The sequence below is a fragment of the Gadus macrocephalus genome, chromosome 15, assembly GCF_031168955.1.
Source record: "Gadus macrocephalus chromosome 15, ASM3116895v1".
Classification (NCBI taxonomy): Eukaryota; Metazoa; Chordata; class Actinopteri; order Gadiformes; family Gadidae; genus Gadus; species Gadus macrocephalus.
In genome coordinates, this window is record NC_082396.1 from 1,809,050 (window position 1) to 1,835,631 (window position 26,582).

General features: G+C 50.1%; 2 protein-coding genes across 6 annotated transcripts; both read left to right on the forward strand.

Moving 5' to 3' along the window:
* The first annotated feature begins 149 nt into the window (after nucleotides 1-149).
* cacul1 (CDK2 associated cullin domain 1) lies at nucleotides 150-4,803 on the forward strand. 2 transcript variants are annotated; one of them, XM_060074077.1, is made up of 9 exons: nucleotides 150-323; nucleotides 429-627; nucleotides 812-938; nucleotides 1,015-1,117; nucleotides 1,206-1,301; nucleotides 1,494-1,596; nucleotides 1,756-1,845; nucleotides 2,304-2,442; nucleotides 3,273-4,803. In XM_060074077.1, the coding sequence occupies exons 1-9, from the start codon at nucleotides 294-296 to the stop codon at nucleotides 3,310-3,312; spliced, it is 927 nt and encodes a 308-aa protein (XP_059930060.1). In that variant the 5' UTR covers nucleotides 150-293; the 3' UTR covers nucleotides 3,313-4,803. The 2 variants fall into 2 exon arrangements, with proteins under 2 accessions (XP_059930060.1, XP_059930059.1); XM_060074076.1 differs by having other exon boundaries at nucleotides 151-627.
* Nucleotides 4,804-5,109: 306 nt separating this feature from the next.
* Nucleotides 5,110-25,311, forward strand: mypn (myopalladin). 4 transcript variants are annotated; one of them, XM_060074051.1, is made up of 21 exons: nucleotides 5,116-5,369; nucleotides 6,839-8,227; nucleotides 11,880-12,055; nucleotides 12,288-12,339; nucleotides 12,490-12,958; nucleotides 13,241-13,315; nucleotides 13,791-13,932; nucleotides 14,496-14,519; nucleotides 14,915-15,031; nucleotides 15,117-16,032; nucleotides 17,164-18,975; nucleotides 19,397-19,538; nucleotides 20,052-20,129; nucleotides 21,051-21,272; nucleotides 21,498-21,647; nucleotides 21,962-22,041; nucleotides 22,147-22,276; nucleotides 22,379-22,586; nucleotides 22,770-22,935; nucleotides 23,099-23,232; nucleotides 23,550-25,311. In XM_060074051.1, exons 2-21 carry the CDS (start codon nucleotides 6,840-6,842, stop codon nucleotides 23,726-23,728), a joined length of 6,660 nt encoding a protein of 2,219 aa, XP_059930034.1. In that variant the 5' UTR covers nucleotides 5,116-5,369; nucleotide 6,839; the 3' UTR covers nucleotides 23,729-25,311. The 4 variants fall into 4 exon arrangements, with proteins under 4 accessions (XP_059930036.1, XP_059930035.1, XP_059930034.1 ...); XM_060074053.1 differs by lacking the exon at nucleotides 23,099-23,232 and having other exon boundaries at nucleotides 5,110-5,369; XM_060074052.1 differs by lacking the exon at nucleotides 20,052-20,129 and having other exon boundaries at nucleotides 5,112-5,369.
* Nucleotides 25,312-26,582: the final 1,271 nt, after the last annotated feature.

The window sequence follows — 26,582 nt, forward strand, 5'->3', positions numbered from 1 at the left end:
TCTACCCTAACACACCCACAGACTTTATTGTAGTTCTTTACAAATAAACCCTACTGAGATATGGGCCATGGTACAGTTGAGTCAATATTTAAAGAACTACAACGCATACAGAACTACATCACCCTATTTTCTCGGTATATGCATTTTTGCGACACGTCGCAAAAAATTCCGACAGCCACAAAAGGCAACAACACAAGCAAGGTGGAAGGAGAACACAGTTAGCACTTTTTTCATAGTGTGATTTCCAATTTGACGGAATATATGTCAGGTTTAACATAAGATTAATTACAAACATGGAGTCCATGGAAGAAGACAGGTTTGAAGTAAGTGATGATCATAATCACAACTATTGTGCGCCCGCCGGTGGGGATGTCCACACAGACATTAGGAAGAGCCAGCTGACAGATGTAACGTCATCGTTCCCTCAGCCTTTACCTTACTTACCTGCCCGTGGAGTGCGAGAAAGACCAGAGAATAGAGAAAAGAATCATCCGAAGGCCACGAACAACTCGCAGTTAATGGACTCGGACTCCAGCAGCGAAGGTAGTGAAGTGTGCGAGTCAGACATCCCAGCTTCGGCCGCTTCTGGTGCAGACAAAATGAGCACCAACTCTACCTCAAAGTTTCGTAAGTTTTCATCAAATGGGCATATTGAATGATCCATAAGGCGCCCTTTCAACTGTCTGAACTACCAGATAGTCAGATGCGTGTCAACCCTCATGTTGCTTATTCTACACACACACACGAAACACACGTTACCTTGATGTCTAGACCTAAATCAGCTAAATGTTCCCCATCATATCCTTTTCAGTTTTAAATGCTATGGCGGTAGATGATTACCGCAAAAACCACTGGCCAAATCTTGAGAAGGCCATTGATCTGCTGCTGATTCAAAAGCCAACAGACCACATCTCCATCTCGTATGCACAGATATACAGGTGAGATATTGATACATGGTATTAATTCACTAATTAAATTGTGATCAGTAATCAATTTGCTTATTTTCTCTTGTAGTTACGTCTACAAGTGTGTGTGTCAGCAACATTCAGAGCTTCTGTACAAGGATTTGACGCAGAAAATAATTTCTCATCTGAATCAGGTCTCCTCACGTCTAGAAGTAAGGAATAAATCGACTTAGAGCCAAATGTATTGGAATATATAACTTCACAATGCATTATTAACTCACGTCTACCTCTGACCCCCAGGTAAGTCGACCAGAGGACTTCATAGAGAACTTCAACCTGGCCCTGAGCCAATACACAGCATCTCTACAATGCATCGTTCCAGTATTCATGTACATGGTATGTACCACTTCAAGCCGATAGTATCAGTATTTATGGTCTGGTATGCTAAATGGTCAACCCTTTGCCCTAGGGGAACCTTTTTGTTACTACCTGAAATGCAGAGTGCATTCAACAACATTTGCACAGCCGCGGGTCTTGTGAGTATTATCCTGAAGTTCACCATTATTCCTCCCCATGTGATTCTCGAAGAACAAATTCTACATCGAGGCAAAGTTAAACAGGGACCTGGGAGAGGAGCTGATGAAGTGGTTTGCTGACTATGTTGCAGAAAAACATGTCAAGACCCTGATGCGTGAGTAGTACAGCTCGTGACTATTTTTTTAGTTCAGCTCGCAGTTATCTAAGATCACTCTTGATTACCTTTCCTGCAAAAGGTTAAGAACCTCGCCTTGTCTTTTTGGTTTGGCATATAACGCTTATGAATTTGTACATATGTATTTGTCCTGCCCAGCTCTCCTCACCAGAGCTCATTCCATGCCCTTCCAAGTCCAACCGTCAACGATGGCCAACGTGGTTAAGGGACTCTACAGCCTCCGGCCAGGTAGGATGCACTTCTGAAGGAAGCCCAGCCATGTGTTGTTACGGCTCTATAGAGCTGGTGGCACTGATGAATGTCAGATAGAAGACCGATGCACATACATTTTTTTTTATATTGCCATTACTTTTTAGAACCCTTTTCTATATCATTGCTAATATAGCCATTACTTTGTTTTAATTTTCTATGTAACCCAAAACATGGTATTGGGGGGACAAGCAGGGACCTACATGAGCTGAATGTCTCTAATACTAGTCTCTTTACCAGCAAGCCAAATCGACAGTTCAACCTGTTCAGGTCATAAAGGTGTAATCACTTCTGTTTTACTTTTCCATTTAACCTAATACATGGTATTGGGGACATGCATGACATACATGTGCTCCATGTCTCTAATACTAAACTAGCAAGCCAAATTCAACCCGTTCTGGTCATCAAGGTGTAATCAACGTGTATTCCTTCTCTAGAGTGGGCCCAGTTGGCCCCAGCCCTCTTCTCTGGATTCATTCCCCAAATCCACCCCCCCGCCACGGTGTCCCAGCTGCCCCACTACGCCGCCCACGACCAGAAGCTGCAGCTGGAGCTTTCCATGAACGGCTTCCCACGGTGAGTGACTGGAGCTGCAGGTGTGGAGCTACGAGACCTGCTTGGTTTAAGGAGGACCTATTATACTACTTTTCTGGTCTTAATTTCTTATTAATGACTCCTATAGCGCAACCTGACACGAATCACAGCACAAAAAACGATGTAGATTTTCGGGAAACCCTTCCTCTCATCTGGGCGGTTTCAGCATTCTCTGTCAACGCTCGGTTTCGTCCTTCTCCGCCCCCTCGCCCCCCTCCTGCCAACCCAACTCCGTTGTGATTGGTTACCTTCCTTGAAGCGCGCGTGGGCAGATGTGACCAGGCATATGGGGGGCGCGGCAGGAGTGCCTCTACGTAGATGATTTACCGGAAATGTGAACAAGTGAATCGCAAACGTTGTCCCGAGTGTTTAGCGCTCTGCACAGCCACCCCAGACTGTCAGCAGGGAATACGTTGAAATGCATGTACGTCATTATTTGACACTTTAGTATGGTTAAACATGACTATCAATCATTATAATAACGTTTATAGATCATAAAAGTCAAAAAAGCATAATAGGTCCCCCTTAAGGATTTACCATAAGCGTCAATCACAGGGAGAGTCTTTTTACATATCTCTATTGTCAAGATTTTGTGTTTTGTGTCAGTTGCAGGTGATGGACATCCGATCAGTTTTTCCTTTAGTTGCAACATTTTATAAAAGGATGCCCAACACTCAAACCTAATTGTTGTAATCAGAAAATTCAAAACATCTGAATGGATGTTATGCTGCTAAACGGCTCTTTCTCTCTCCAAGCCATGAGACTTGTGCCCTTCACATTTTAACCACAAGCTTCTCATTCTCGCTTCCCAGTGGTGACCAGTCTCGCAAGCGGTCCAGTGAGGACTCCTAACACCGAGAGGCCGAGTCAGTGGCGTCCGAGTTAAAAACACAATCTGCCCAGTGTGCTCCCGTGTCCAAGACGGGAAACTGACTCATTGTAGGTACATACATGTGTGTCAGCGTTGTGTTGCGTCCATTTGCCAGGAACCTAAGCCCACAAAGTGACTGTGAACGACACACAAAGTATAGGGGGGTTGCTATCTTGAACACAAATAAAATGTTCACATACCTTCCGGGAGCGCCTCCAAACGTGAACTCCATGCAAACTTAGTCATATTTAGGATACACACCAACTGTAGTCGTGTGTTGGGAACTACTGTGCATGCTGGGGTTGATTTTGCCCTGCTCTTTTGTTGTTCATTTGGAGTAGTGCCTTCCATGTCTGTCTTTGGAATCAGGTCTCACGCCGTAGGGTGACTTGATGGTATTTCTCAGTTCAAATGAACTCTGTTTGATCTCCGTACGTTTTTTTCTCAATTTAACACCCTGATAATGACTCTTAACTGCTGCTAGAAAGATCGCTACTAAGAATATTTTTTCAAAATACTACTCAATATTTTTCATTCATATAATAGTTTTGTACAAATTGAAAGTGATGATTCTTCCTTTACCGTTCATAACAACATTACTGCTAATGCGGGCTTACAGAATGGGTCATATCAAGCTTATTCCATTGAATTTGATTGCTGTCGTGTGTGTATAGACCAATTATGTTTTGTGACAAAAATACTGTGGCAAAAATACAGAAGCTGCACAGTTAGTGACTTTGCATTGACTGCTGATAATTCCGCCTCACTATCTTGGTTAAACCCTTATCCAGGCAAATCCCAAAGACTATCTCACAGTGTGCCATTATTTCCTTTTCATAATGACACTGGCGTTCATGTGATGCGTGAGTCTGGTGTTCTCCTGGTCACTGACTGGCTACGCTGTGTAGCCAGTCACATGTTACTGAGCTGTTTTCAAACTAACAGGATCAGTCTTCTTATCACGCAGAACTGAGTTGGAAACTAATTGTAAAATCAATTAACCATTGGCTTTGCTCACCTTGCCGACTGATCGGTTGGCATTGAGGGCTGTCCAATCAGGTGCCAGACAGATTCGGAAATTGGCAGAAATGTATTCTTACTATCCAGGTTACCTTTCTGTGTTGCTCCACAATAAATGTGTGTGTGTGTGTGTGTCTCTGTGTGCGTGTGTATAATTCGACTCTGCTTTTTTGTGCTTGCACATGCAGTGATTGTTTAACACGCTAGTAAAGCATTGTAAATACTACTCTGTGCATGGAAGGCAGACAGCAAACCCTAGCTGCTGCTCCAGATCCATTTGGCCAGCTTGTTTACATGTTTACTGTTTTTCGTTTACACTGTTTTAGGTGTAATTGATTGGATGCTCAGGTTGGCTGTATATTGTTTGATTCATTCTGGGGAAATTGGAGATTGTTTCTGACGTTTCTTTGTGTACAGGTTGTTTCACAAATAATAAAAAGAAAAAATCTAAATGGTCGTTTCTCATGGGTTGACATTTATTGTGAATATTAAAAAAATCAATAGCATATATATTGTGAAGCAAAGGATAACCTTCAACCATATTAAATAAATACAAACACAACTGATAAAATGAATAGTGATTCTGCAGCAACTCAGAAGACGTATTTCTTTCACGTACCAGTAAATCTCACTCCACTTGTCTGTCTCCGTGTGCCAGAGGAGTGGTGCTTTTGGACGACAGACCCCCATAGGAGCCGCACACTCCGAGAGGAATCCCCTTTCAGAGCCGCCCCCCATGACCAATGAGCACGCACAGCACCCAAGCACATGGCAAGGCCGCCCCAAAATAACCTGAGACTACAGCGCTGACAAATGTTGCTACTTTTACTGCTGACAGGGTTACCCTACCCTAGCGACTTGCCCCCATGTTTTTTCCGGTAAACTCCAAGGTTCTCTCCGTGTGAGAGGCCGGGCAGCTGCCACCGTAAGGATTTCCCCAAGGTGGGTGCCACCGGAAGACCAGGTTTGCTGTGAGGATTTGCCGCTCCTAGACGGGGCCAGCTGGGGGGCTTATTAGGTAAGGTAAATCAAGCTAAATATCCCGTCATTTAGCAACAGCCACATCAAAGCTGTGCGTCGCCTCCAAATTGTCTCTCACAATGACCCACTGGCAGGCATGTGGCTTCTATTTTTAGTCGAAAGTGTTTGTTTTACCTAATTTAATTTGGACTCATCTGGGAGTAGCCTATTCAGCTCCTAGTCTGAGTCTATTCACTCACAGTGAACCATAAAGCCGTTTTACCTCACCAGCCGCCCCACTCCCTTTTCTAAAACTTAATTAATAATATAACCACTCTGCTTGTGCAGTTTAACTTAATCCTTGGTGTGGCTGATGATCAAAGATCCTGTTAATAGGAGTGAAGAGGATGAGAGGAATTGCTTTTACTTGATTTTCTTCATGTAAACTGAGCCCTTACTATTATTAGATGGGACTTGGTGGGCTTGGAGGCTGTTTGCAAAGGATTAATGTACACAACAGCTGCAGTGACGGCTACAGATCTGTTGGAGGGCATTGCTACCTCCCTTAATTGAGCTGATTTGAGTGTCAGCCGCAAATGTGTTCCATCTCTGGTGTCTACATTGAATAAGAACTCAAGGCTTCTGGCAAAGTGTTCATTTCTAGAATTTCTGAAAAGGCTGTCAGGGAGGTGTAACTTCTGTCTGCGTTTCATGAGTTCTAGTGCTAAGAAACTGATATCCCCTGGCTGAGGAAATGTGTGAGGTTAAATGAGCCAAAATAGAAATATAGTTCTAATTTATTTCGACTTGGCTTCTATTTTATTCTATTCAGGGAACAAAAAATCAGTCCTGGTGCACAAATATTAATAACATTCCTTATTCATTTACTTTAACTTTTAATGTATTTGTAATGGTTTTGAGTAAAGGTTTAATACATCAGCTGTCTACAACTTCAAGTTGTTTATTTAGCAGCCTTTATAAAATCTTTTTCAGATTTTGTCACCGTATTTTCCAGCTTGCTAATTTTTGTACTGACACTGGAAGTCATTAAAAAGAGTTAAACTACATATCCTTCATATGTTATATTCCTTGTTGTTGTTGTTGTTGTTGTTGTTCACTGCGTACCGACATGTTTATTGGGCCTCTAAAAGCGTGCAGTGATTCAGAAAGAAGACCAGCGGGCGTAAAGGGCTGATTACGGGCCCACGCTCGCGCAGCGCAACGACCGCGCTGACGCTTCAACGCAGTCGTGAACCGTTACGGTTCTGCGTCGGGTTTTAGTGAGCCGACCAATCACAGCCCCTAGCTGCTGCGTCGCCTCGACGGAAGGTTACGATGTTTGAGAGGCGCACGCCAGGCCTTGGCGGTGGACGCAAGGAGGGTCCGCGAGGACGTAAGGGGTCCGTCACCCCCTTTGCGTTGCGTCGACGTGGAGCCGTAATCCGCCCTTAAGCCTTGCTGTGATCCTACACCAGTTGTTCCGACCAATCACCTGCCCCGTGTGGTCCCCCCCCCCCCCCTCCCCAGCATGCAGGACCACAACGGCGCCGAGCCGCCGCAGCAGCTCCTGAGGGAGAGCTACCTGGCAGAGGCCCGCGCCCAGCAGCGCCACAGCGACATGAGCCGCTCCGACTCCAGCAGCTCCCGCCGCCTCGTCTACGGGGGGCTCAAGGAGGCCCCCGACGAGCCCCCGGGGCCCGACCTGTCGGCCTTCCTCAGCCAGGAGGAGCTGGACGAGAGCGTCAACCTGGCGTGCCAGGCCATCGGACACAAGCCCCGCGAGGAGAGGGCGGCGGAGAGGAAGGCCCCTCGAGGCGCGGCCCGTTCTGCGCCGACCGCGGCGACGCCTTCCTCGGCCGTCCCCACGGCGACCGTCTGCTCAGCGCCTTCGTCGTCTTCCTTCCCCGTCCCTCCCTCTGCCTCTTCGTCTTCGTCCTTCACTGTCACAGTCCCTCCCTCCTCATCATCGTCCTTCACCGTCCCTCCCTCTGCATCTTCATCCTCCTCCTTCACGGTCCCTCCTTCCTCATCCTCCTCCTTCACGGTCCCTCCTTCTGCTCCTTCATCCTCCTCCTTCAGCGTCCCTCCTTCCTCCTCATCCCTCTCTGTCTCCGTCCCTCACTCTGCACCCTCCCCCCCCTCCTCCTCCTCCTCCTCCTTTGCTGTCCTCCCCCCGGCGGCCCCCGTGAGGAAGGAGCCCTCCCAGCTCCCACACGCGGCGGCGTTCAGAGCGGACACTAAGTCGGAGAGCGCTCCGGCTCTGGCAGCCAACGGCATGAGCCACAGCAAGCCGCCGGGCGAGGCCCCCGCCCCCGACCCCGCCCGCTCGGCCAGGGGCCCCCCGGGCTTCGGCGTGGAGAACCAGTCCAAGAAGGAGTTCCTGAACAAGGCGGCGGACTTCATCGAGGAGCTGTCCTCCCTGTTCAAGGCCAACAGCACCAAGAGGGTCCGGCCCCAAGGGTCCGGCCGCAAGACGCACAAGAGCCGCGCTCAGAAGGACCCCGAGGACCGGGACCGCCCGGTCGAGGCCCCCGGCCCCCCGGAGGAGGCGGCCGTGGAGAGCCGCCGGCCGAGCCCGGGGACCGCCCCCTACCCGCCGGAGCGGGAGGCTGCCCAACCTCTGCCCCCCCAGCAGGACGGCCCAGCGGGCGGGGCGCAGCAGACCCACGGTGACCCTCCCTCCCAGCAGGTGGAGGTGGAGGAGGAGGAGGAGGAGGGGGGGGGGGGGCAGCGAGAGGAGGAGGAGGAGGAGGAGGGGGCAGCGGGGAGACCTGCCCCGACGGAGCCCCCATACTCAGAGGAGCCCGTCTGCGAGCCTCCCTGCTTCGTCCAGAAGCTGAAGAGCCGGGAGGTTCTGGAGGGCAGCAAGGTCCAGCTGGATTGCACCGTGACAGGACTGCCCGTTCCCGAGGTCCGGTAAGGGAACCACCCGCCACACCGACCGGGGGGAGGCTAGTGCCAGCACGGGGCCGTTCCGGCTCCGCGTGCGCAGAGTGTGTTTTGTGTTTGTGATTGTTATCAAGTCAGCTGCTGGCTGACTGTAGTTCAACACTCCACCAGGTGCACCAGGGGTAAGTCGCTTCAACGTACAACTCCCTCTGGTCCCCTCTGCTGGGATGTGTGGTGGGTCAGTATCCGACCAGATTATTTATATTAAGTGTTCCTCCGGCTCACTTTGGATGTATCTCCGTGGGAAGGCGGTAGGACGGGATGGAGAAGGCCACCGTGTCTAGGGTAAGAGGGTGGCGTCTCGATATTACTCTTTCAGAATGTGGTATAGCGGGAGCACAGGTTCATAAATAGTCTATGGCATTCGATTGCTGCATACCGCGAGAGCCACGCGTTTCATTATTGTTATGCAAAGGGTTTTGAAAGTCAAAGCGAGTTTTGGAAGCGGGCTGAGCTGCTGGATCCATGGCATTGGGGACCTACCTGATATCTTTACTGACAAGCTGTCAGTAAAGGAGAGACGGAACACACTGCTGCTGCCTCAAGTGATTTGAATGAATACCGTGTCCCTTCAGAGGTGTGAGTTGAGATGAATGATGTGTTTAAGGTTCTGAGGCCACTCAGAAAAAGGTGACAAGTGACGATATCCAACAGCTGTTAGGTATGTGTGTGTGCGTTTGTGTTTGTGTATGTACAAGTGTGTGTGCGTGTGTGTGTGCGTGCGTGCGCTACAAGCTCCAGGTTATTTCACGAGCAGCGTTCAGGTTACATGCATTGCTACTGATCACAAACATGGACCAAGAATGAGGTTAAAAAGCTGTTACATCAGGACCAATCGTACAAACTGAAAGGTTTCGAGGAGACTGTTGGGATCTCGTCTGTGGGCACCATTAGCGGATCTAAACCTTGATGGGGAGGGAATGAAGCTCTGAGGGGGTCACATCAGTAGGACCCGGACCTGCTGAACATTGTTTAGCTGCTAACGTATTCTGGTGGGGAGAATTTAGCTCTCTGCCATTTTTAGCGAGGACAACCACAGAGCAATGGAGTCCCATCTGATACAGCAATAGCAGGGGAAGTGGAAGGAAACACCCTGGTGAAGTAGAACCTGCGAAGACATAGTACACAGTCCTCGTTTCCTCTTTTCTTTTCCTACGTTTTTTTTCGCTCTGCCGAAAAAGTGGTTCCGTGAACCGCTTGACCTTCTTCCTGCGTAAAAAGCAAAACAAGGAATTGGGTGTTGTGTGCCATGTGTGTACTTATCACATGTAGTCCGTTGCCACATTACAACGAGGCTGAGAAGGAGACCAGACCAGGCCATCACGCCAGACGGTTGTCCGCATACTTTGGCGCGTACATCCTGTCTTGGAGGGCTAAGCGGCGCTGGTGCGTCAGGGGATAGCATTGTGCATATCCACCGTCTATCTTTAGCCCGCTGCGTAGAGACCATGAGCCCCCCCTGCTCCAGGGATCTCCTCCACTCTGCTGGGGGGGGGGCTGGGGGGGGCTTTGGGGTGGGTGAGAGGGGGTGCTAGGGGGGCTGAGTGGGGTTTGGGGGGGTTAGCAGAGTGGGGGTCGGTGAGTGGGGGGTGCTGTTTGGGGGGGTCTGCTAGGCAGCATGTGACAGGTGCAGCGAGGTGCCGTCACCCCCCTGAACCGGTCCTCCTCTCTGAACCAGGAGGACGTGCGCTGCGGGCGGCCTGGACGGCCCTCCGTGGAGCCGGCCCTGAGCGCTGCTCGCTGGGGTTGGGGTCGCGTCACCAGAGCTTCCTCGAAGCGTCGCCGTGCTGCCGTGAAACGGGAGTGCGAGATGTGCGTGTTCGGACGCAGGTCGGGTGACGTCACAGGTCAACTGAATGAGCTGAGACTTTGCTGTCTGGCTTGGGGGGGGGGGGGGGGGGGGTCTGTGTGGGCTGGGGGGGGGGGGGGGGGGGTCTGTGTGGGCTGGGGGTAGATACTTAATATACCCCCTCAATGTATAGCATTTAAAAGGCGACCCAAATTCAAATTCAGGAAACCGAACATGGAGACGTATCAGATACAGTCTGGGAAAATTTGAACGTAACTCCTCTTCGAAACGCAATATTTTGCATCAATCCATTGTTCTACCACCCATGACCCAGTATGGATGCTTCTATGAAGGGGTAAGCCAGGGAGCATTGGGTGCTGTTCACAGTGACCACATAATAGCGTATTGCTGTGATCCTGCCTGTTTACAGGGTACATCTGACACAGTATCACGACCTCCTCAGAATAGACCCCGCTCAGACCCGTGGCACTGGTGGACGGTGTGCGTCATTGGTCAAAATCCAGAGCGGGGAGTTGTTGTGATACACTCTGGGTTGGCTATTAAACTGTAGAGCTTATGTTCATCGAAAAAGTCACTCCCATGCGATGCTCAATGTTGAATGAGGACAGCAAGGCTGGAAGCTGTAAAGGCCTCGATTGACGGCATCATAGTTAATGCAGAGAGGGTGGATCAATGTGACGTGTGCTTGGAAACAAGATTAAATCATGTTAATGAACTCGTCAATAAACGATCGATTGGAATACAAAGGTAGCCAGTGAAAAGTGAAGTGTAAAATATGAACTTCCCACTAATTCAGCCAGAGGAACAGTTCTCAAGTATGATACACTGATCCTAAGTATTAAATACCTTATCTCATAACCAGCAAGGGGGTAAGCAAGGTTTCCTGTTATACTGGGTAAATTGATAGGCCTGGCTCATCATACACTTCCTTTCGCTTGACCTCTATGTAGCTCTATGTACTGGTGGTCAGCCCGTCCGTATTACTGGACTGCTGAGTGTAGAGTGCATAACACGCTAGAGCTTTCTATTGAGGATGGTTTATGGTATCAACAGGTGGTTAACCGAACCAAACTCGAACATCTGAACCAAAAAAATGACACATTTCGTTGGTAAAGCTGTATTTAAGATTTAGAATGCCTGAAATTTGTATTGGGAAGCCCATAGACCTTTTATGAATGCAATCTGAAACCAAACATTTTAGATCAGCAAATTTCTTACAATTGCTGATATGAAATTCTCGGAAAATCTGAAAATGTATCCGTCATTTGATCAGCGGAGAAATCCTCAACAAACAGAATTCCTAATATGTGTCCATGCGGCACTGTGTGTGTGTGTGTGTGTGTGTGTGTGTGTGTGTGTGTGTGTGTGTGTGTGTGTGTGTGTGTGTGTGTGTGTGTGTGTGTGTGTGTGTGTGTGTGTGTGTGTGTGTGTGTGTGTGTGTGTGTGTGTGGGTGAGTGTGAGTGTGTGTGTGTGTGTAAAGGCATGTGAGCTTCGAACCTGTTACATTATCAATATTTCTTCGCAAAATGTTTGGATCTTTTTCTCCTTCTTTGTAAATTTGGATCCAAATAAAAGCATTTAAATGTGCGTGTCTGTGTCTGTGTGTGTGTGTGTGTGTGTGTGCGTGTGTCTGTGTGTGTGTGTGTGTGTGTCTGTGCGTGTGTCTGTGTGTGCGTGTGTGTGTGTGTGTGTCTGTGTCTGTGTCTGTGTGTGCGTGTGTGTGTCTGTGCGTGTGTCTGTGCGTGTGTGTGCGTGTGTGTGTGTGTGTGTGTGTGTGTGTGTGTGTGTGCGTGCGTGCGTGTGTGTAGGTGGTTCTGCGAGGGCAAGGAGCTGGAGAACAGCCCGGACATCCAGATTTTGACCCTCGCCGGGCGCCACTCCCTCGTCATCGCCGAGGCCTTCGAGGAAGACACCGGCCGCTACTCCTGCTTCGCCTCCAACTACTACGGCACCGACTCCACGTCGGCAGAGATCTACGTGGAGGGTGAGGCCCGGGGGTCCTCCGCCCTCTTAAGGGCTGATTACGCCCCCACGTTCACGCAACGCAAGGGGGGTGACGGACCCCTTACGTCCTCGCGGACCCTCCTTGCGTCCACCGCCACGGGCCTGACGTGCGCCTCCCAAAAATGTTTACCTTCCGTCGAGGCGACGCAGCAGCTAGAGCTGTGATTGGTCGGCTCACTAAAAACCTCCGGTTCTGTTTCTGTCCCACGCAGGCGCCTCGTCCACGGACTCGGAGGGAGAGCCGCCCGCTGAACACGTGCCCCGGTGAGTTCCCGGCCCCCGTCGACCTCCTTTCTTCCTCTGCAGACTTGATCGGATCAGAACCGGATTTCACGGAAATCTGATGAACATGTGTTGTTTACGCGTGGAAAAAATTTACGATTTACATTGTGCCGCTTGTGTGTTTTTTCTCAGTCAAGTACAGAAAGCACAAACGCATCCAGCCACGCCGTCCCCCCAGGCAGCCGACGTTGGAGCCGATGACTCAGACGCCTCAAGTCAAACCACCATCGTCTCCATCACCCCCACCTCCGCCGCCGCCGCCGCCGCCGCCGCCGCCTCCACCCCCACAGCAGAGGAGGATCAGCCCTATCAGCACCCCCCCGTCGGGACGCTGAGAGAGGAGTCCCGCGTCCAGCCCGAAGCTCCTCCTCCGGCCCCGGAGTGCTCCTCCACCACAGCCACACCGTCTCTGTACGGGGAGCCCTCCGAGGCCCCCGTCGCCCCCCCGCCGTGTGCCCCCGCCCCCCCGCCATCAGAGCCCCCGGAGGAGCCGGTTCCTGAACCCCTCCCCGGGGCGGGTCCTCAGCCGCTGGGTCTGGTGGAGGTGACCCCGGCGGAGGCCTACGGTCACGGGGCTCCGTCACAGACTCTCACCGTGGAGGTGAATGGTAGAAGGTGTACATGTTGCATTTGTAATGCCTGCTCTTTATTGATGTTGGTACATTTGACCCCCTCCCCCCCCCCCCCCCCCCCCCCTCAGTGCTAATATGCAGAATTGATAAAAACACATCAGAGAAATAATAAAGTCCTAACGTTCCTGTTTTACTTTTGCTATAAGGCAGAGATTGATTGAGGTGATTTAGTAATTGTATCTTTTTTTTAATCGTCTTCCATTTTCCAACTATTTTCCGTTTCTGATTATTTGTTGGATGTTTTTCTGTAGAATCAGAACTCCACCCAGCTGTCCCATCAGGAGCAGGACGTACGGCCCATCATGGCTGCTCCCGTGTTCACCAAGGTGAGACTCGCTTCTCTGAGCTAGGACACGTCTGCCTTTTGGAATCTAGATGAGCAAAATGTTTGGATCTTATTCTCCTTCTTTGTAAATTTGGGTGTGTAAAAAGTGTGTGTGTGTGTGTGTGTGTGTGTGTGTGTGTGTGTGTGTGTGTGTGTGTGTGTGTGTGTGTGTGTGTGTGTGTGTGTGTGTGTGTGTGTGTGTGTGTGTGTGTGTGTGTGTGTGTGTGTGTGCATTTTTATGGTTCCGGTTACTGCTGGATGTGATAATTGAGACAGCACTATAATAAAATATCATTTTCAGCTTTCTGTACTATGGGATCATAACACTGAATAATAACATACTCAATGCATCACATAATGTTTAAAAGATGGTGCTCTTATTTTGAAAGTTCTGTATTTTACAGCGTTATTTCCCACTTCATTTACCTCTGGGGTACTAACCCACCACTGAGGCTATGCCCCTCTTGTCCCCGCAGAGCCTCCAGGAGGTCAGTGCCCTGGAAGGCCAGCTGGTGGTGCTAGAGTGCCGTATGAAGGGCGTGCCCTCCCCCAGGGTGGAGTGGTACAGAGAGGGAACAGTCATAGAGGACTCCCCTGATTTCAGGATACTCCAGAAAAGTAGGTGTTCCTTCGGTTCTGCTGTTTTGATTGTTTCTTGCTGTTTGATGTTGTTGGGATGTAGTATTATTGTTTTTATGTTGTGTTGTCGAATATGTGACTTTTAATAAGAAGGAATCATTGTTACCCTCAATATTTTTTATGGATCAAGCATTAATGTTATATTGTGTTTCTTTACTTCTCTTACAAGTTAAAACCTTGTTTTAACTGGATTATGTTTACAACTTATTGTATTAACACTAAGTGTTAATAAAATGTGTTTATATGTGTATATATAATCAAGTTAATGCAAGGTTACTTTGGACATTACACTTTGGATTAATTTCCTTAAAAACTATTAGTCTTATGTTGAACAGCTAGAGTTCAGCCGGAAGAACTTATTTATTATATTTATTACTTGACAACCTGTAATTATTTCCTATTGAAGAAGTACAAAGTCTCAAATGCAAACCAACAGAGCAAATGATAAAAGCCTGGCTTAAGCTAAAAATGTGTTTATTAGAACACCCATACAAATGTGTGGCATCAAATAGTTTCTTGATGATCGTTTGTTTTCTTCACAGAACCCAGATCCCACACTGAATCAGGTAAATAAGCGTTTTGCCTTCACACTCAAAACGTTTTCTTCCAGATGCAAGTAGAGAGAAAGGACTGAACGGGGAAAGTGTCTCTCCTGCAGCTTCTGGTGCTTCTGAGCGCATAGTACTGTCAAGTGTTTATAGACCCTGAGCATAAGCCAGGGCCACACATCCCCAAACAGGACCATATAAGGTAGTCCCTCAACCTTGGACAAACAGCCATAAATATAATACATCAAAAAAAGCCCCCCCCTACCCTCTCCCCATAAGAAGGTTGCAAACAACTGCACTGCTTTGACCTGTATCTATTGAACTTAAAGGGTGCATCAGATTCGAAGTTCCTAGTTTGTGACGATCCTCTCAATGCTGTGATGTGTAAAGAGTCTAAAGTGTTTCCCCTCCAGAGGAGATCTGCACGCTGGTCATCGCCGAGGTGTTCCCCGAGGACTCCGGGATGTTCACCTGCACGGCGAGCAACAAGTACGCCACGGTGTCGAGTCTCGGGCGGCTGCGGGTCAAAGGTACCGTCGCATCGCAAAGGGAGACACGCCAACCCACCGGAGAGTGTGTTGAGCCAGCCGTGTCTTTCTGTCGTTCTCTCGTCAGGCAACGTCCGCGGCGGTGGCGGTGGCGATGCGAGCACTCTGAGCGGCGCAGCGATGGAGTCCGGCCAAGTCCGGGAATCTTTCCTCCACGAGGTCTCGGCTGCCGCCCAGCACCGCCCCGAGGTGACCGTGACCACCAGTGTCAAGCCCCGCTCCAGCTCCGTCCGCCTGGAACCACTGAACTCCAGCTCCAACCGCATTGATTCACTCAGCTCCAGCTCCATCCGCCTCGAACCGCTCAGCTCCAGCACCCTCCGTCTGGACCCCCTCAGCTCCAGCACCCTCCGTCTGGACCCCCTCAGCTCCAGCACCCTCCGTCTGGACCCCCTCAGCTCCAGCACCCTCCGTCTGGACCCCCTCAGCTCCAGCACCCTCCGTCTGGACCCCCTCAGCTGCAGCATGAGCGGCAGCGTCAGCCTCCCCAGCCTCGACCCGCAGGCCTTGGGCGGCAGCTCCCGCGAGAGGATCAGCTACACCAGCACCCCTCGCCTGGACCCCCAGTACCTGACCCCCCAGCACCTGAACCCCCCGGGCTCCGGGGAATCGGCCCCCGGGCCCCTCGGCGTCGACCACGGCGCCCCGTTCTACCTGAAGCCCTTCGGCCTCACGGCGGAGCCGGAGCCGCCCCCGTACCGGCCCGCCCCGCCCGGCCCGGCCGCCCCCGAGGGCCCGCCCCCTAAGGTCAGGGCGCCCCCCGCCGTGGTGCCGCTCCCCGACCCCCCGGCCAACTCGTGTCTGAAGTCGAGCGCTCCGACGAACCCCAGGGAGCCGCGGCCGAGCGCCAAGGCCGGCCTCCGCGTCACCTTCCGGCTGCCGGAGGACGAGGAGGACGAGGAGCCGTGTGACCCGTCCGGCTGGCCGTACGAGGAAGGGCTGGCGGCCAGGGGACCGCCGCCCGTGCTGACCAAACCCAAGCTGTGAGTACGGCGTTCCCCCTCATCCCGAGGGTTATGGTGACTAAACCCATCTAACTACGGCGTTCCCGCTCATCCCGAGGGTTATGGTGACTAAACCCAAACTAAGTACGCCGTTCCCGCTCATCCCGAGGGTTGTGGTGACTAAACCCAAACTAAGTACGGCGTTCCCGCTCATCCCGAGGGTTATGGTGACTAAACCCAAACTAAGTACGGCGTTCCCGCTCATCCCGAGGGTTATGGTGACTAAACCCAAACTAAGTACGGCGTTCCCGCTCATCCCGAGGGTTATGGTGACTAAACCCAAACTAAGTACGGCGTTCCCGCTCATCCCGAGTGTTATGGTGACTAAACCCAAACTAAGTACGGCGTTTCCGCTCATCCTATAAAATGTGGTTCATCTAGAACCGTGTTTGCTTTCAGGAGCGAAGCCCAGAATCCGGTGCAGCAGGGTGTTGACGAAAAAACAACCTTATACTAGTAATAATACATATCACATATGAAATCTCTTGGTTCTGTCATTTTCCGTATCGAGGGATGTGTCTCTGGGTGGGCTCCTCCTCTTAGGGGTACTCCACATGCAGCGTGATAACACACACACACTTCACTAGCAGCGCAGGCACCCTGGACACAGCCATGTGGACCTTCCAGCTTTCAAAAACAAAGGATGGCATTTTCTATTTGTAAGTCATTTGTGGATTTATGCATGTGCGGCGATTTGGGTTATGTTTCAGATATAAGCAGGTATTTGATGATGTAGTACAACGTTTCTATGGTGTTGTGTTTTGTTCTTGAAGCAGAGACTGACCTTTCTGGATTCAGATTGATGGGATTTAAAATGATAACACATTATATCGAGACGCTTCGATGAGTGAATGCGGTTCTTTAGACTGTAAAAGTGAGACAATGTTGGGCATGGGAGATATTTGATTTGGGAGCTGCTTGCTGGTAGTATACCATAAATGGGCTGACAATTTATCAAGAGGCACAATCTTTTTTTTTCTGGCTCAACTGGTATTTACTGTAAAGCTTATAAGGTGAGTGCCTGGATACCTTCGATTATTTACAAGACGGCCCTTGTTAATATTTAAGGTCACTCATTCTTTGCCTTCTTGTTTTGTCCTTGGTTGTCAGGGACCCAGCTCAGCTCCAGATCTTACACAACCAGGTTCTCCTCGAGCAGCAGCAAGATGGGGACTCACACTCGCACAGCAAAGCCCGACCCCAGTCTCCACCCTGGACCCAATCCCAGTCCCTGAGCCAATCCCAGTCCCTGAGCCAATCCCAGTCCCTGAGCCAATCCCAGTCCCTGAGCCAATCCCAGTACCAGCCACCACCACAAATTCAGTCCCAGACACAATCGCAGCCAGCGCCTCACACCCAGTCCCAATACCAGCCACCTCCTCAAGCCCTGAGCCAATCACAGCCTCAGATCTACTCCCAATACCAGCCACCCCCTCAAGCCCAGTCCCTGACCCAATCCCAGCCATTACCACAAAGCCAGTCCCAGTATCAGCCAGCACCTTACACCCAGTCTCTAACCCAATGCCAGCCACCAGCTCAGAGCCAGGTCCAGACCCAATCGCAGCCTCAGATCTCATCAGAGTCTGTGGTTTGGTCTCCCAGGTTGCCTCGGGAACCAACTCCGCAGCACTTCCTGCTGTACACCAACACCGCTGTAACCACGCAGTCCCAGGTCCCCGTGTCAGCCTACGCCATGGCTCACACCGGTGTAACCACGCAGTCCCAGGTCCCTGTGTCAGCCTACACCATGGCTCACACCGGTGTAACCACGCAGTCCCAGGTCCCCGTGTCAGCCTACACCATGGCTCACACCGGTGTAACCACGCAGTCCCAGGTCCCCGTGTCAGCCTACGCCATGGCTCACACCGGTGTAACCACGCAGTCCCAGGTCCCCGTGTCAGCCTACGCCATGGCTCACACCGGTGTAACCACACAGTCCCAGGTCCCTGTGTCAGCCTACGCCATGGCTCACACCGGTGTAACCACGCAGTCCCAGGTCCCTGTGTCAGCCTACGCCATGGCTCACACCGGTGTAACCACGCAGTCCCAGGTCCCCGTGTCAGCCTACGCCATGGCTCCTACAATGCCAACGCTGACCTCCGGTCCGGCGGCGACTCTTCCCACCGCCCCAGCAGCCCAGCCGAACAGCGTTCCCGCTCCCGCCACCAGCCGCCCCTCCCCTCCGCAGCTTAAGATGGCTCCGCCTGCGAGGCCCCAGCTGTCGACGCCGACGTCCCTGTACGACGCCCCTGCCGCGGCCGCCACTCCAACGAACACCATCCACGCCTCCCACCTCAACCTGTCCCTCGCCGCCCTCTCCAAGTCCACGCCCCCCGGCCACTTCAGCTCTCCCCCCCCACCCCAGTTCCACGCCACCCCCTCGGACACCACCCAGGGCAGCCTCTCCTCCTCCCTGCAGGAGGTCACCTCCCCCACCCCCATGCTGAGGAGCAGCTACGCCTCCCTCATGAACCTGGGCCCCGCCGCGCCGAGCTCCGCCTACTCCCGGCCCCAGGAGTTCGTGGCGGCCCGGCTGCTGTCGCCGGTGACGAGCCCGTCCCCGACCGAGTCCCCGGTGCCGCTGCTCAACGAGCTGGCGGCCGAGTTCAACTCGTCGTCGGCGGCCAGCTCCCCGACCCTGCCGCCGTTCTCCCCGCCGCGCGTCTTCCCCACGCGGGTGCTCCGGTCGCCCGCCAGCCCCCTGTCCGTGACGTCCTCGCCGACGCTGATCTCCGCCCCGTACCTCAACTCGGTGTTCGCGGGGCGGACGCAGTCGCCGCCGCAGGCTGCCTCCCCGGCCTCCAGCAGCTCCACGCCCAGCCCCATCCAGAACCCCGTGGCCTTCCTCAGCTCCGTCCTGCCCTCGCTGCACATCGCCAAGGGAACCAACTCCATGGGGCTGCCCAAGAGCGCCCCGGCAGGGTAGGGTTGTTATTATTATGGGATGAATCCATCTTTTATTTTTATTTTTTTTTTTTTAACAGGAAAGTATTAAAGGTTAACCAAAGTTAGAATTGAAAATGGGCCTGACTCAGTATGAAGCCGATTTCCAGGAGGCTCTTGTTCTGCAGCACATATCACAGTGATCTGGGTTTAAAGTGTGTGATATCTATATAAAGATATGAATGCTCGGACTCGGATGTCAGACTGAGTCCGTTCCATTGTGCAGGACAGATTGCATAGCAGCTGGAGATGTTTTGCTTCGCAAATAGAGCGTCATATCACAAATCGGTAGAAGTGATCATCATAGGATATGCCACACCACAGAGTGACATGATAACCTGAAACCACTGGTGCATGCGGCTGAGGTGATGTTTAACTCGATGACTCATTGTTGACGCAGGCAGTTGAGGAGGCTACCCAAATCGCGGACGCCATCCTCTGAAGATATCAGAGCCAGCAAAGAGGTGATCCTCAACGACATCGAAAGGAGGCTCAACGCCAATCGCTTCAACGATAATTCTTCACCTTTTGGATTTCAACAGGTACTAGGTCATCCGCATCTCAGCAGTGTGGTATCAGCCTTCTTCCTACCTGAGTTCCACTGGCTCATCTGAACATGCACATGAATGAATGCTTATTGTTTGATGCAATGGTGACCGAAACTCTAAGGTATAAAAACATTTTATACAACATCCGTGTCACTCAAATTGAGCCAAGGATTGTCACAATCCGAGCCTTAGAGCCAGCGTTAAACCCCCTCCATCTAGGTTTGAGACAATTACATCACAAATCACTGTTCCCTTCACTGTCACTGTCATCCGTTTACCATAGTCGGTCGTCATGGCCCTTCGATGTCACTGTTCCATGCTGTGTCCGTTCATCCATTCATCCATCCTTCATCCATGTGTCTATGCTACGTATTAACACACGACGGTGTATTAACACCTGATCATGGCTGCGTGGTGTAATGTGGTGGTCTGCTGGTGTGTTTTCATCCGTTCACATTGTGTGTGCAGCTATTTGGGCGTTTATCATTCATCCATGTCATCCCATAGAAGCTGAAAAATGAGGGGAAACCAGCCAGCCGATCCCTTGGACCAAACATTCCTGCCCATGTCTTTAACTATGATGAGGTACACGGACCGTGTTCTGTCCAGAGCTATGCTTCGCACTGACCTGTTGGAAGGCAGAACGAGTTTGAAATGCAGTCTGTTATAAATAGTGGGAATACTGCCGTTGACTTATCTTTTATTCACCATGACTAATTCATAGCTCTAATCAAGCATAGCAGCTTTCCTCACCTAATTGATCACAAGCATGAATAATCCGAAACAAATAATCGAAATTTACAGAAATTAACAGTTCTGTTTATTGTCAAAATAATGTACAATGTCACCCCTTATTCAGTCAGCAGTAGCTAGTTTAGCTATCTTTTGAGGGCATCATCTATCGTTAACCTCTCAATCAAGAAAGTAAAACCAAGAGGTCAACAATGAGAAAACTATGCAACATGTCATCTTAATGAAGGTCACAAGGTAAGTACGCTGCTCCTCGGCCAAAGCCCAGTCCTTATATAGAGGTCCTAGCTGTGTACGGGATGGCTGAGCCCGTGCACAGGCAGCCAGGAGCCAGACGCAGCCTGCACAGCTCACCGTGATGGATTGAGCCTGACCCCAGCAGCGAGTGAGCCAGTGAGTTTAATTTGTGGCGAACATTTCACCACAAATTAAACCCTTTGCTCCTCCCATCTCGTTTTTAGAGGAATAAGGTCTATGAAGTATTGTTAGTGTCTATAACTAACTGTGCTTTACCTTTTCTTTAAACCAAAGGGTTCTCTCTATTTTCGGTTGTATATATGTTTTTAAGCATGATTGTAATTTGGGTCTATATCTGTATTGTTTTCCTTCAGTTTTCCTATAATATTACCAGGAAATGCAATGATTTTATGCCACTAATTCCTCATCTCAAGCCACGAAAGAAAGCGTTGAAAGTGCTCAGAGTATGTCCGACGTCCTCCTGACTTGGTGCTGGTTCACACCGCTCCTCTTCTCCAGGCGTACAAAGTGTCCAACTTCGAGCAGCGGCTGATGAGCGAGATCGAGTTCCGGCTGGAGCGCACGCCGGTGGAGGAGTCGGACGACGAGGTTCACCACGACGCCGTCCCTACGGGCCGCTGCATCGCCCCCGTCTTCGACAAGAAGCTCAAGAACTTCCGGGCCATGGAGGGGGTGCCCGTCACGCTCTCCTGCAAGCTGGTGGGGATCCCCATTCCCAAGGTAGGAGGACTACGCCCTGTGGCACACCGTTGGGCCTACGGATTACACGGGAGGGGTGGAATCAAGATAGATGTTTAGGTTCTAGATCATTCTGCTGAATCTAGACGCTTATCCCCCCCCCAGCTCAAAAAATCATTCAGAGCTAGGAGTACTTTTGAGACCGATTCCAACATTCTGATGTCCATAATTATGCGAAGGAAGTTAGCAGTATCTTCTCCTCTTCAGGTGTACTGGTTCAAAGACGGAAAGCAGATCTTGCGAAAGAACGTTCACTATAAGAAGATACGAGAGGGCGACGGAACCTGTGCCTTGCACATCGACTGCACCACCAACGACGACGATGGGAACTACACCGTCATGGCGGCTAATCCCCAGGTAGAGCTGCGTACAGGATCTGTGGGTTAGCGTACTGCATCCTAATCAACCTGTTTGTTAGCTAACAACCGGTGGCACTGGTGTTCACTCAGGGGCGGAGCACCAAATTCTGGGCCCTATATGCAAGAAGTCCTGAGGGGCCCCCTTAAACTATTTGAACAACAATTAAAAAAATGATTAAAAAAAAATAATAATAATTGAAACTTCCCATGGGCCCCCCCTTTGCCTTGGGCCCCCCAAGCCTGTCCAGCTTACACCCCCAGTCCGTCAGCCCTGTGTGCACTTACCGACTCTTCGTTCCTCTCCCCCACCAGGGTAGGATCAGCTGCTCGGGCCATTTGATCGTCCAGACGGGTGCTTCCCGGAACAGGATGACACCCATTCACTCTCAGAGGTGAGCTGGGCTTAAGTGTGCAGTGGTCCCCAATTCAAATCCTCCTTGGACCCAAGGTGTTTGTAACGTGTCCTAACACATCAGTTTTCTCTACGTTGGTAACAGGGTGAAGACCCGCATACAGGAAGTAGAGGACGGCGAGCCGAGCCAGGAACGCTTCTTTCAGCCTCACTTCCTGCAGGCTCCGGGGGACATGGTAGCCCACGAGGGGAGACTGTGCCGACTCGACTGTAAGGTAGGCACCGAGCTCGTGGAGATTGGACCTTAAAGGTTGTTGAGGGTTAGCTTTTAGCCTTGAGGAAGTTCTTCATCAGCGCCCACCTGTTCTGCGTCCCAGGTGAGCGGCCTGCCCAACCCGGAGCTGATGTGGTTGGTCAACGGGAAGCCGATCTACCCGGACATATTTCACAGGATGTTGGTGCGGGAGAACGGCGTCCACTCGCTGGTCATCGACCCCGTGGTGCAGAACCATGCCGGTGTCTACACCTGCATCGCAAGCAACAAAGCCGGCCAGAGCTCCTTCTGCCTAGACCTGAAGGTGTTAGGTAATTGCTACCGCCAGAATGTTGTACGATCACCACTAACCTAGGTTCATTTTTAACCCCAGGTCCTTGTAGAAACTATAGCTGGGGTCCACTCCACGTGAACGGCCTTGGTCACCGCATGGCCACTCGCCACTTGGTTTTGAAACGGCACGGCAGTGTAACCCGAGTCATGTCCCCCCGTAGAGAAGGAGGTGAAGCACCCTCCGCACTTTGTGGAGAAGCTGCAGAACTGCGGGATCCCGGAGGGAAACCCGGCTAGGCTGGAGTGCCGCGTGTCGGGAATGCCTCCTCCGGCGCTGTTCTGGAAGAAGGACAATGACACGATCCCTAGAAATAAGGACAGATTCAGGTAGGTGGATGTAAAGATGGGGCACCAATCCCCTGTCTGTCGGGAAATACTGTTCTGCTGTTGAAAATACAATCTCAAAAAGTATTTTGAGGAAAAAAAAAGTGATTATAATGACTCACAGGTAATGTGATCATTTGCTTTTTTTTAAATACTAACCATCCAGCATGCATCAAGATGCCACTGGGTACGTGTGTCTCCTAGTCCAGCCAACCAGGAAAGAGGATGCTGGCTGGTACACGGTCTCGGCTAAAAATGAGGCTGGCATAGTGTCATGCACCTCCAGACTAGACATTTATGGTAAACATCCATAAACCCAAACTCTATCCTTCTATCACCACCTCACATGCAAAAGGTCTGTAGAAACATAAACGTAATAAACACGGGGTCAATATTACCTTTTTGATATCAGTAAGAATTTTAAATAACCAACAACATATATAATTTCGTACAGAACTTTATATATGATGTTTAAGAGCTTTTGAGCTCTTAAATATATGAGACAAACCTTTTGCACACGGGCAATGGACTCTGAAATAATTGTTATGTTTTCTTACAACACCGAGGAATCCCTCCAAGCCACTAACTCCTCGCGTTGTCCGCTCTGTCGTCCGCAGCCCAATGGCACCAGAGTATCCCCACGCCCATGAAGACGGCCCCGCGCACGGGGTCCCGCTACGCAGCCCTCACGGGCCAGGGGCTGGACATCAAGTCGGCTTTCCCTTCCACTGAGAGCGGACCCATCCTGTTCTCCAGCTCTCCGCGGGAGTCGCAGCTGGAGAGCGACGAGCTCTGAGCTGTGAGCCTCCGCCGAACGGGATCACGCACAGCACTGCCCCCGGTCGGAGCTCTGGTGGGGTTTGGGCCGACGGATCCTCGCTGTGATTCTACGCTGCAACACGCATCGTCAAAACCGTTGTGTGGTAGCAAACATGACAAGTAATGCATCGAAAGTTAGAGTGAAAGTAACATGGCTGTAGTGACTGGCACCTGTGTCAAATGACATACCTAGCAGATGGATGACTGAAGGGCTGGTTATGGCTCCACGTCGACGCAACGCAAGGGGGTTTATGGACCCCTTACGTCCTTGCGGACCCTCCTTGCGTCCACCGCAAGGGCCGGACGTGCGCCTCCCAAAAATTGTAACCTTGCGTCGAGGAGACGCAGCAACAGGGGCTGTGATTGGTCCGCTTACTAAAAACCAGACACGGAACCAATACAGGTTCACGACTGCGTCGAAGCGTCTGCGTGGTCATTGCGTTGCGTCGACGTGGAACCATAACTGAGCCTTAAGTAACGACTCCAGTTTATTGGTGGCATTTAGAGATTAGAGCATTATATTCTGCATTATGCGTGCAGAAATACAGGATGGTTTTGCAAAGTCTTAGTCCACATCCCACCAGTCACACATGGGAATGTTTGTCTGTGTTGTGGAAGATTTTAATCCCCTTCATCTTTTTCTACATCATAGTCTGCATTTTTTAGACGCATTTTCGGTTTCTTTCAGTTCAAACTCTGTTCTTAATAATTGTATGACATTTTATTTATACAGTCCCACAGATTATTTTGACAATGTTTTATTTTGTATTGCAACATCTATATAGTTGTGGTAATAATAATTGCTTTAAATGTTATTTAAAATGACATATACCTTCATAGCGTTTTATTGTCATACATATTCACATATACATTAGATATTTTCAGTGAATATGAACATCGCTGAATGTTTTATTGTTGATTTAATTTGTTACAAAAAGGATGCACTCTTTAATGATAAGCTCAACGTAATTTTCAAACCATTAACTATTTTGAACCGTGTGTGTGTTTGTCTTTGTGTTTGTGTGTGCGTGTGCGTGTGTGTGTGAGCATGCCGGTAAGCATGGGGAATGTTGTGAAGCTAGATCCGTATAAATGCAGATCATTGAGAGATTGAAGGATGACATGGTTGGCAGGTCCTATGACGGCTGTCAATGCTGTGTGCTTAACCTAGCTTCACATTCATGGTTTTGCACTTCAAAAACAATATAATATATTTTTATTATATTATTTATATTTTATAATAAGCTGTACACCCTACAGCTTATTGTGCCAAACTAATTTGTGGGTAATGAGTTCTATAGACTGAACTCCGACGTATCACAACTCAGTTATCACCCGCACCAGATACCAATAGATTGAATTTATTTCTTGCCAAACACATGTATTGGTTTACTACAGAAAATGTATGCATTCACAAATCGGACATACATGTCAAAGATGTGAGGACGTCATGTCTTTAATAATCAAGGCAGTTTGGATCCAGTGAGGGTGTTTGGAAAAAAAAAAAGAAACTGCTTTCAAAGCACATATTTTAATGATGTAAAGTTGCACAATGTAAAATATTTGTTTTCTCAGATTAAAGTTATATTTATTCAAAACACAACAAGCCTTCGTTCTGTTTTGTTACCATGACGGGTACAACCGAATCAAGTGAAGCTGTTTTTATATTAAACCTTGATTCAACCAGGTTAACTCCTTAACTCCTCCTGGGCTGTGTGGCAGTTCTCCGTGGGACTGGGACAGTGCTCTGTGGGACTGGGACAGTGCTCCGTGGGACTGGGACAGTGCTCCGTGGGACTGGGACAGTGCTCCGTGGGACTGGGACAGTGCTCCGTGGGACTGGGACAGTGCTCTGTGGGACTGGGACAGTGCTCTGTGGGACTGGGGTGGTTGTGTTGACCTTCCCCCAGCATCAGCCCCTATCTAATGAGACCAAATTCAGCCCACAGCGCGGAGGCTACGGAGCCAATCACATATCAGTCCAATTAGAGCCCAAGAAAGTTCAAATAGGCATGAAATTACATTCACCTTGTGTGACCTAATTACACCACCAGCCTCGTACCACCAGCTGCCAGAGCCGAGCCTGCAGTTTGGCCGACTGGTTGTATGTTGGTGGGGGTGGGGAATAATAAATGTCACTCAAGGCTTAAGAGACAATACCGTTTTCAGAGGAAAAAAGTGGTAGTGTTAAACTATTGTCAGGGTACTTTCCTCCCTCGTCCAAATGTTTGATCAGGCATCATGGAGGAGAGTTGAACCAAACAGCACTGTTGGCTTCTCTTTCCCTTTGAATGTAATTACTTTTCTTACTTTTGCATTCTTGCTTCATTCTGTCATTAAAAGGGCAAAAATATGCCAATTGCATCCATTAATGAGTTAAGATAAGATGGGACAACTACTGTTCATTCAATGAACATAACACTTGAAGTTTGTCCTCGGCAATCTGGCATTACTTTGCAAAGTAAAAAACAGACAGTACACAGTATGAAACAGACAGTAAAAAACAGACAGTACGGAACAGACAGTACACAGTACAAAACAGACAGTACACAGTATGAAACAGACAGTACGGAACAGACAGTACACAGTACAAAACAGACAGTACACAGTATGAAACAGACAGTACGGAACAGACAGTACACAGCACAATCCAATTTAGCGGTTGTACATTTTTCCAAACTTTATTTTGGAATATGTAACCAAGAAAGTCCTGAAGTCAGCGCTTTGATACATTTATTCCCACACGTACTACTCTTTTCTCCCTACACTTTCTCCCTTGGCCGTATTAGCAGGCATTTTTTGTGCCATAATCTCTCTAATTCCCCCATACG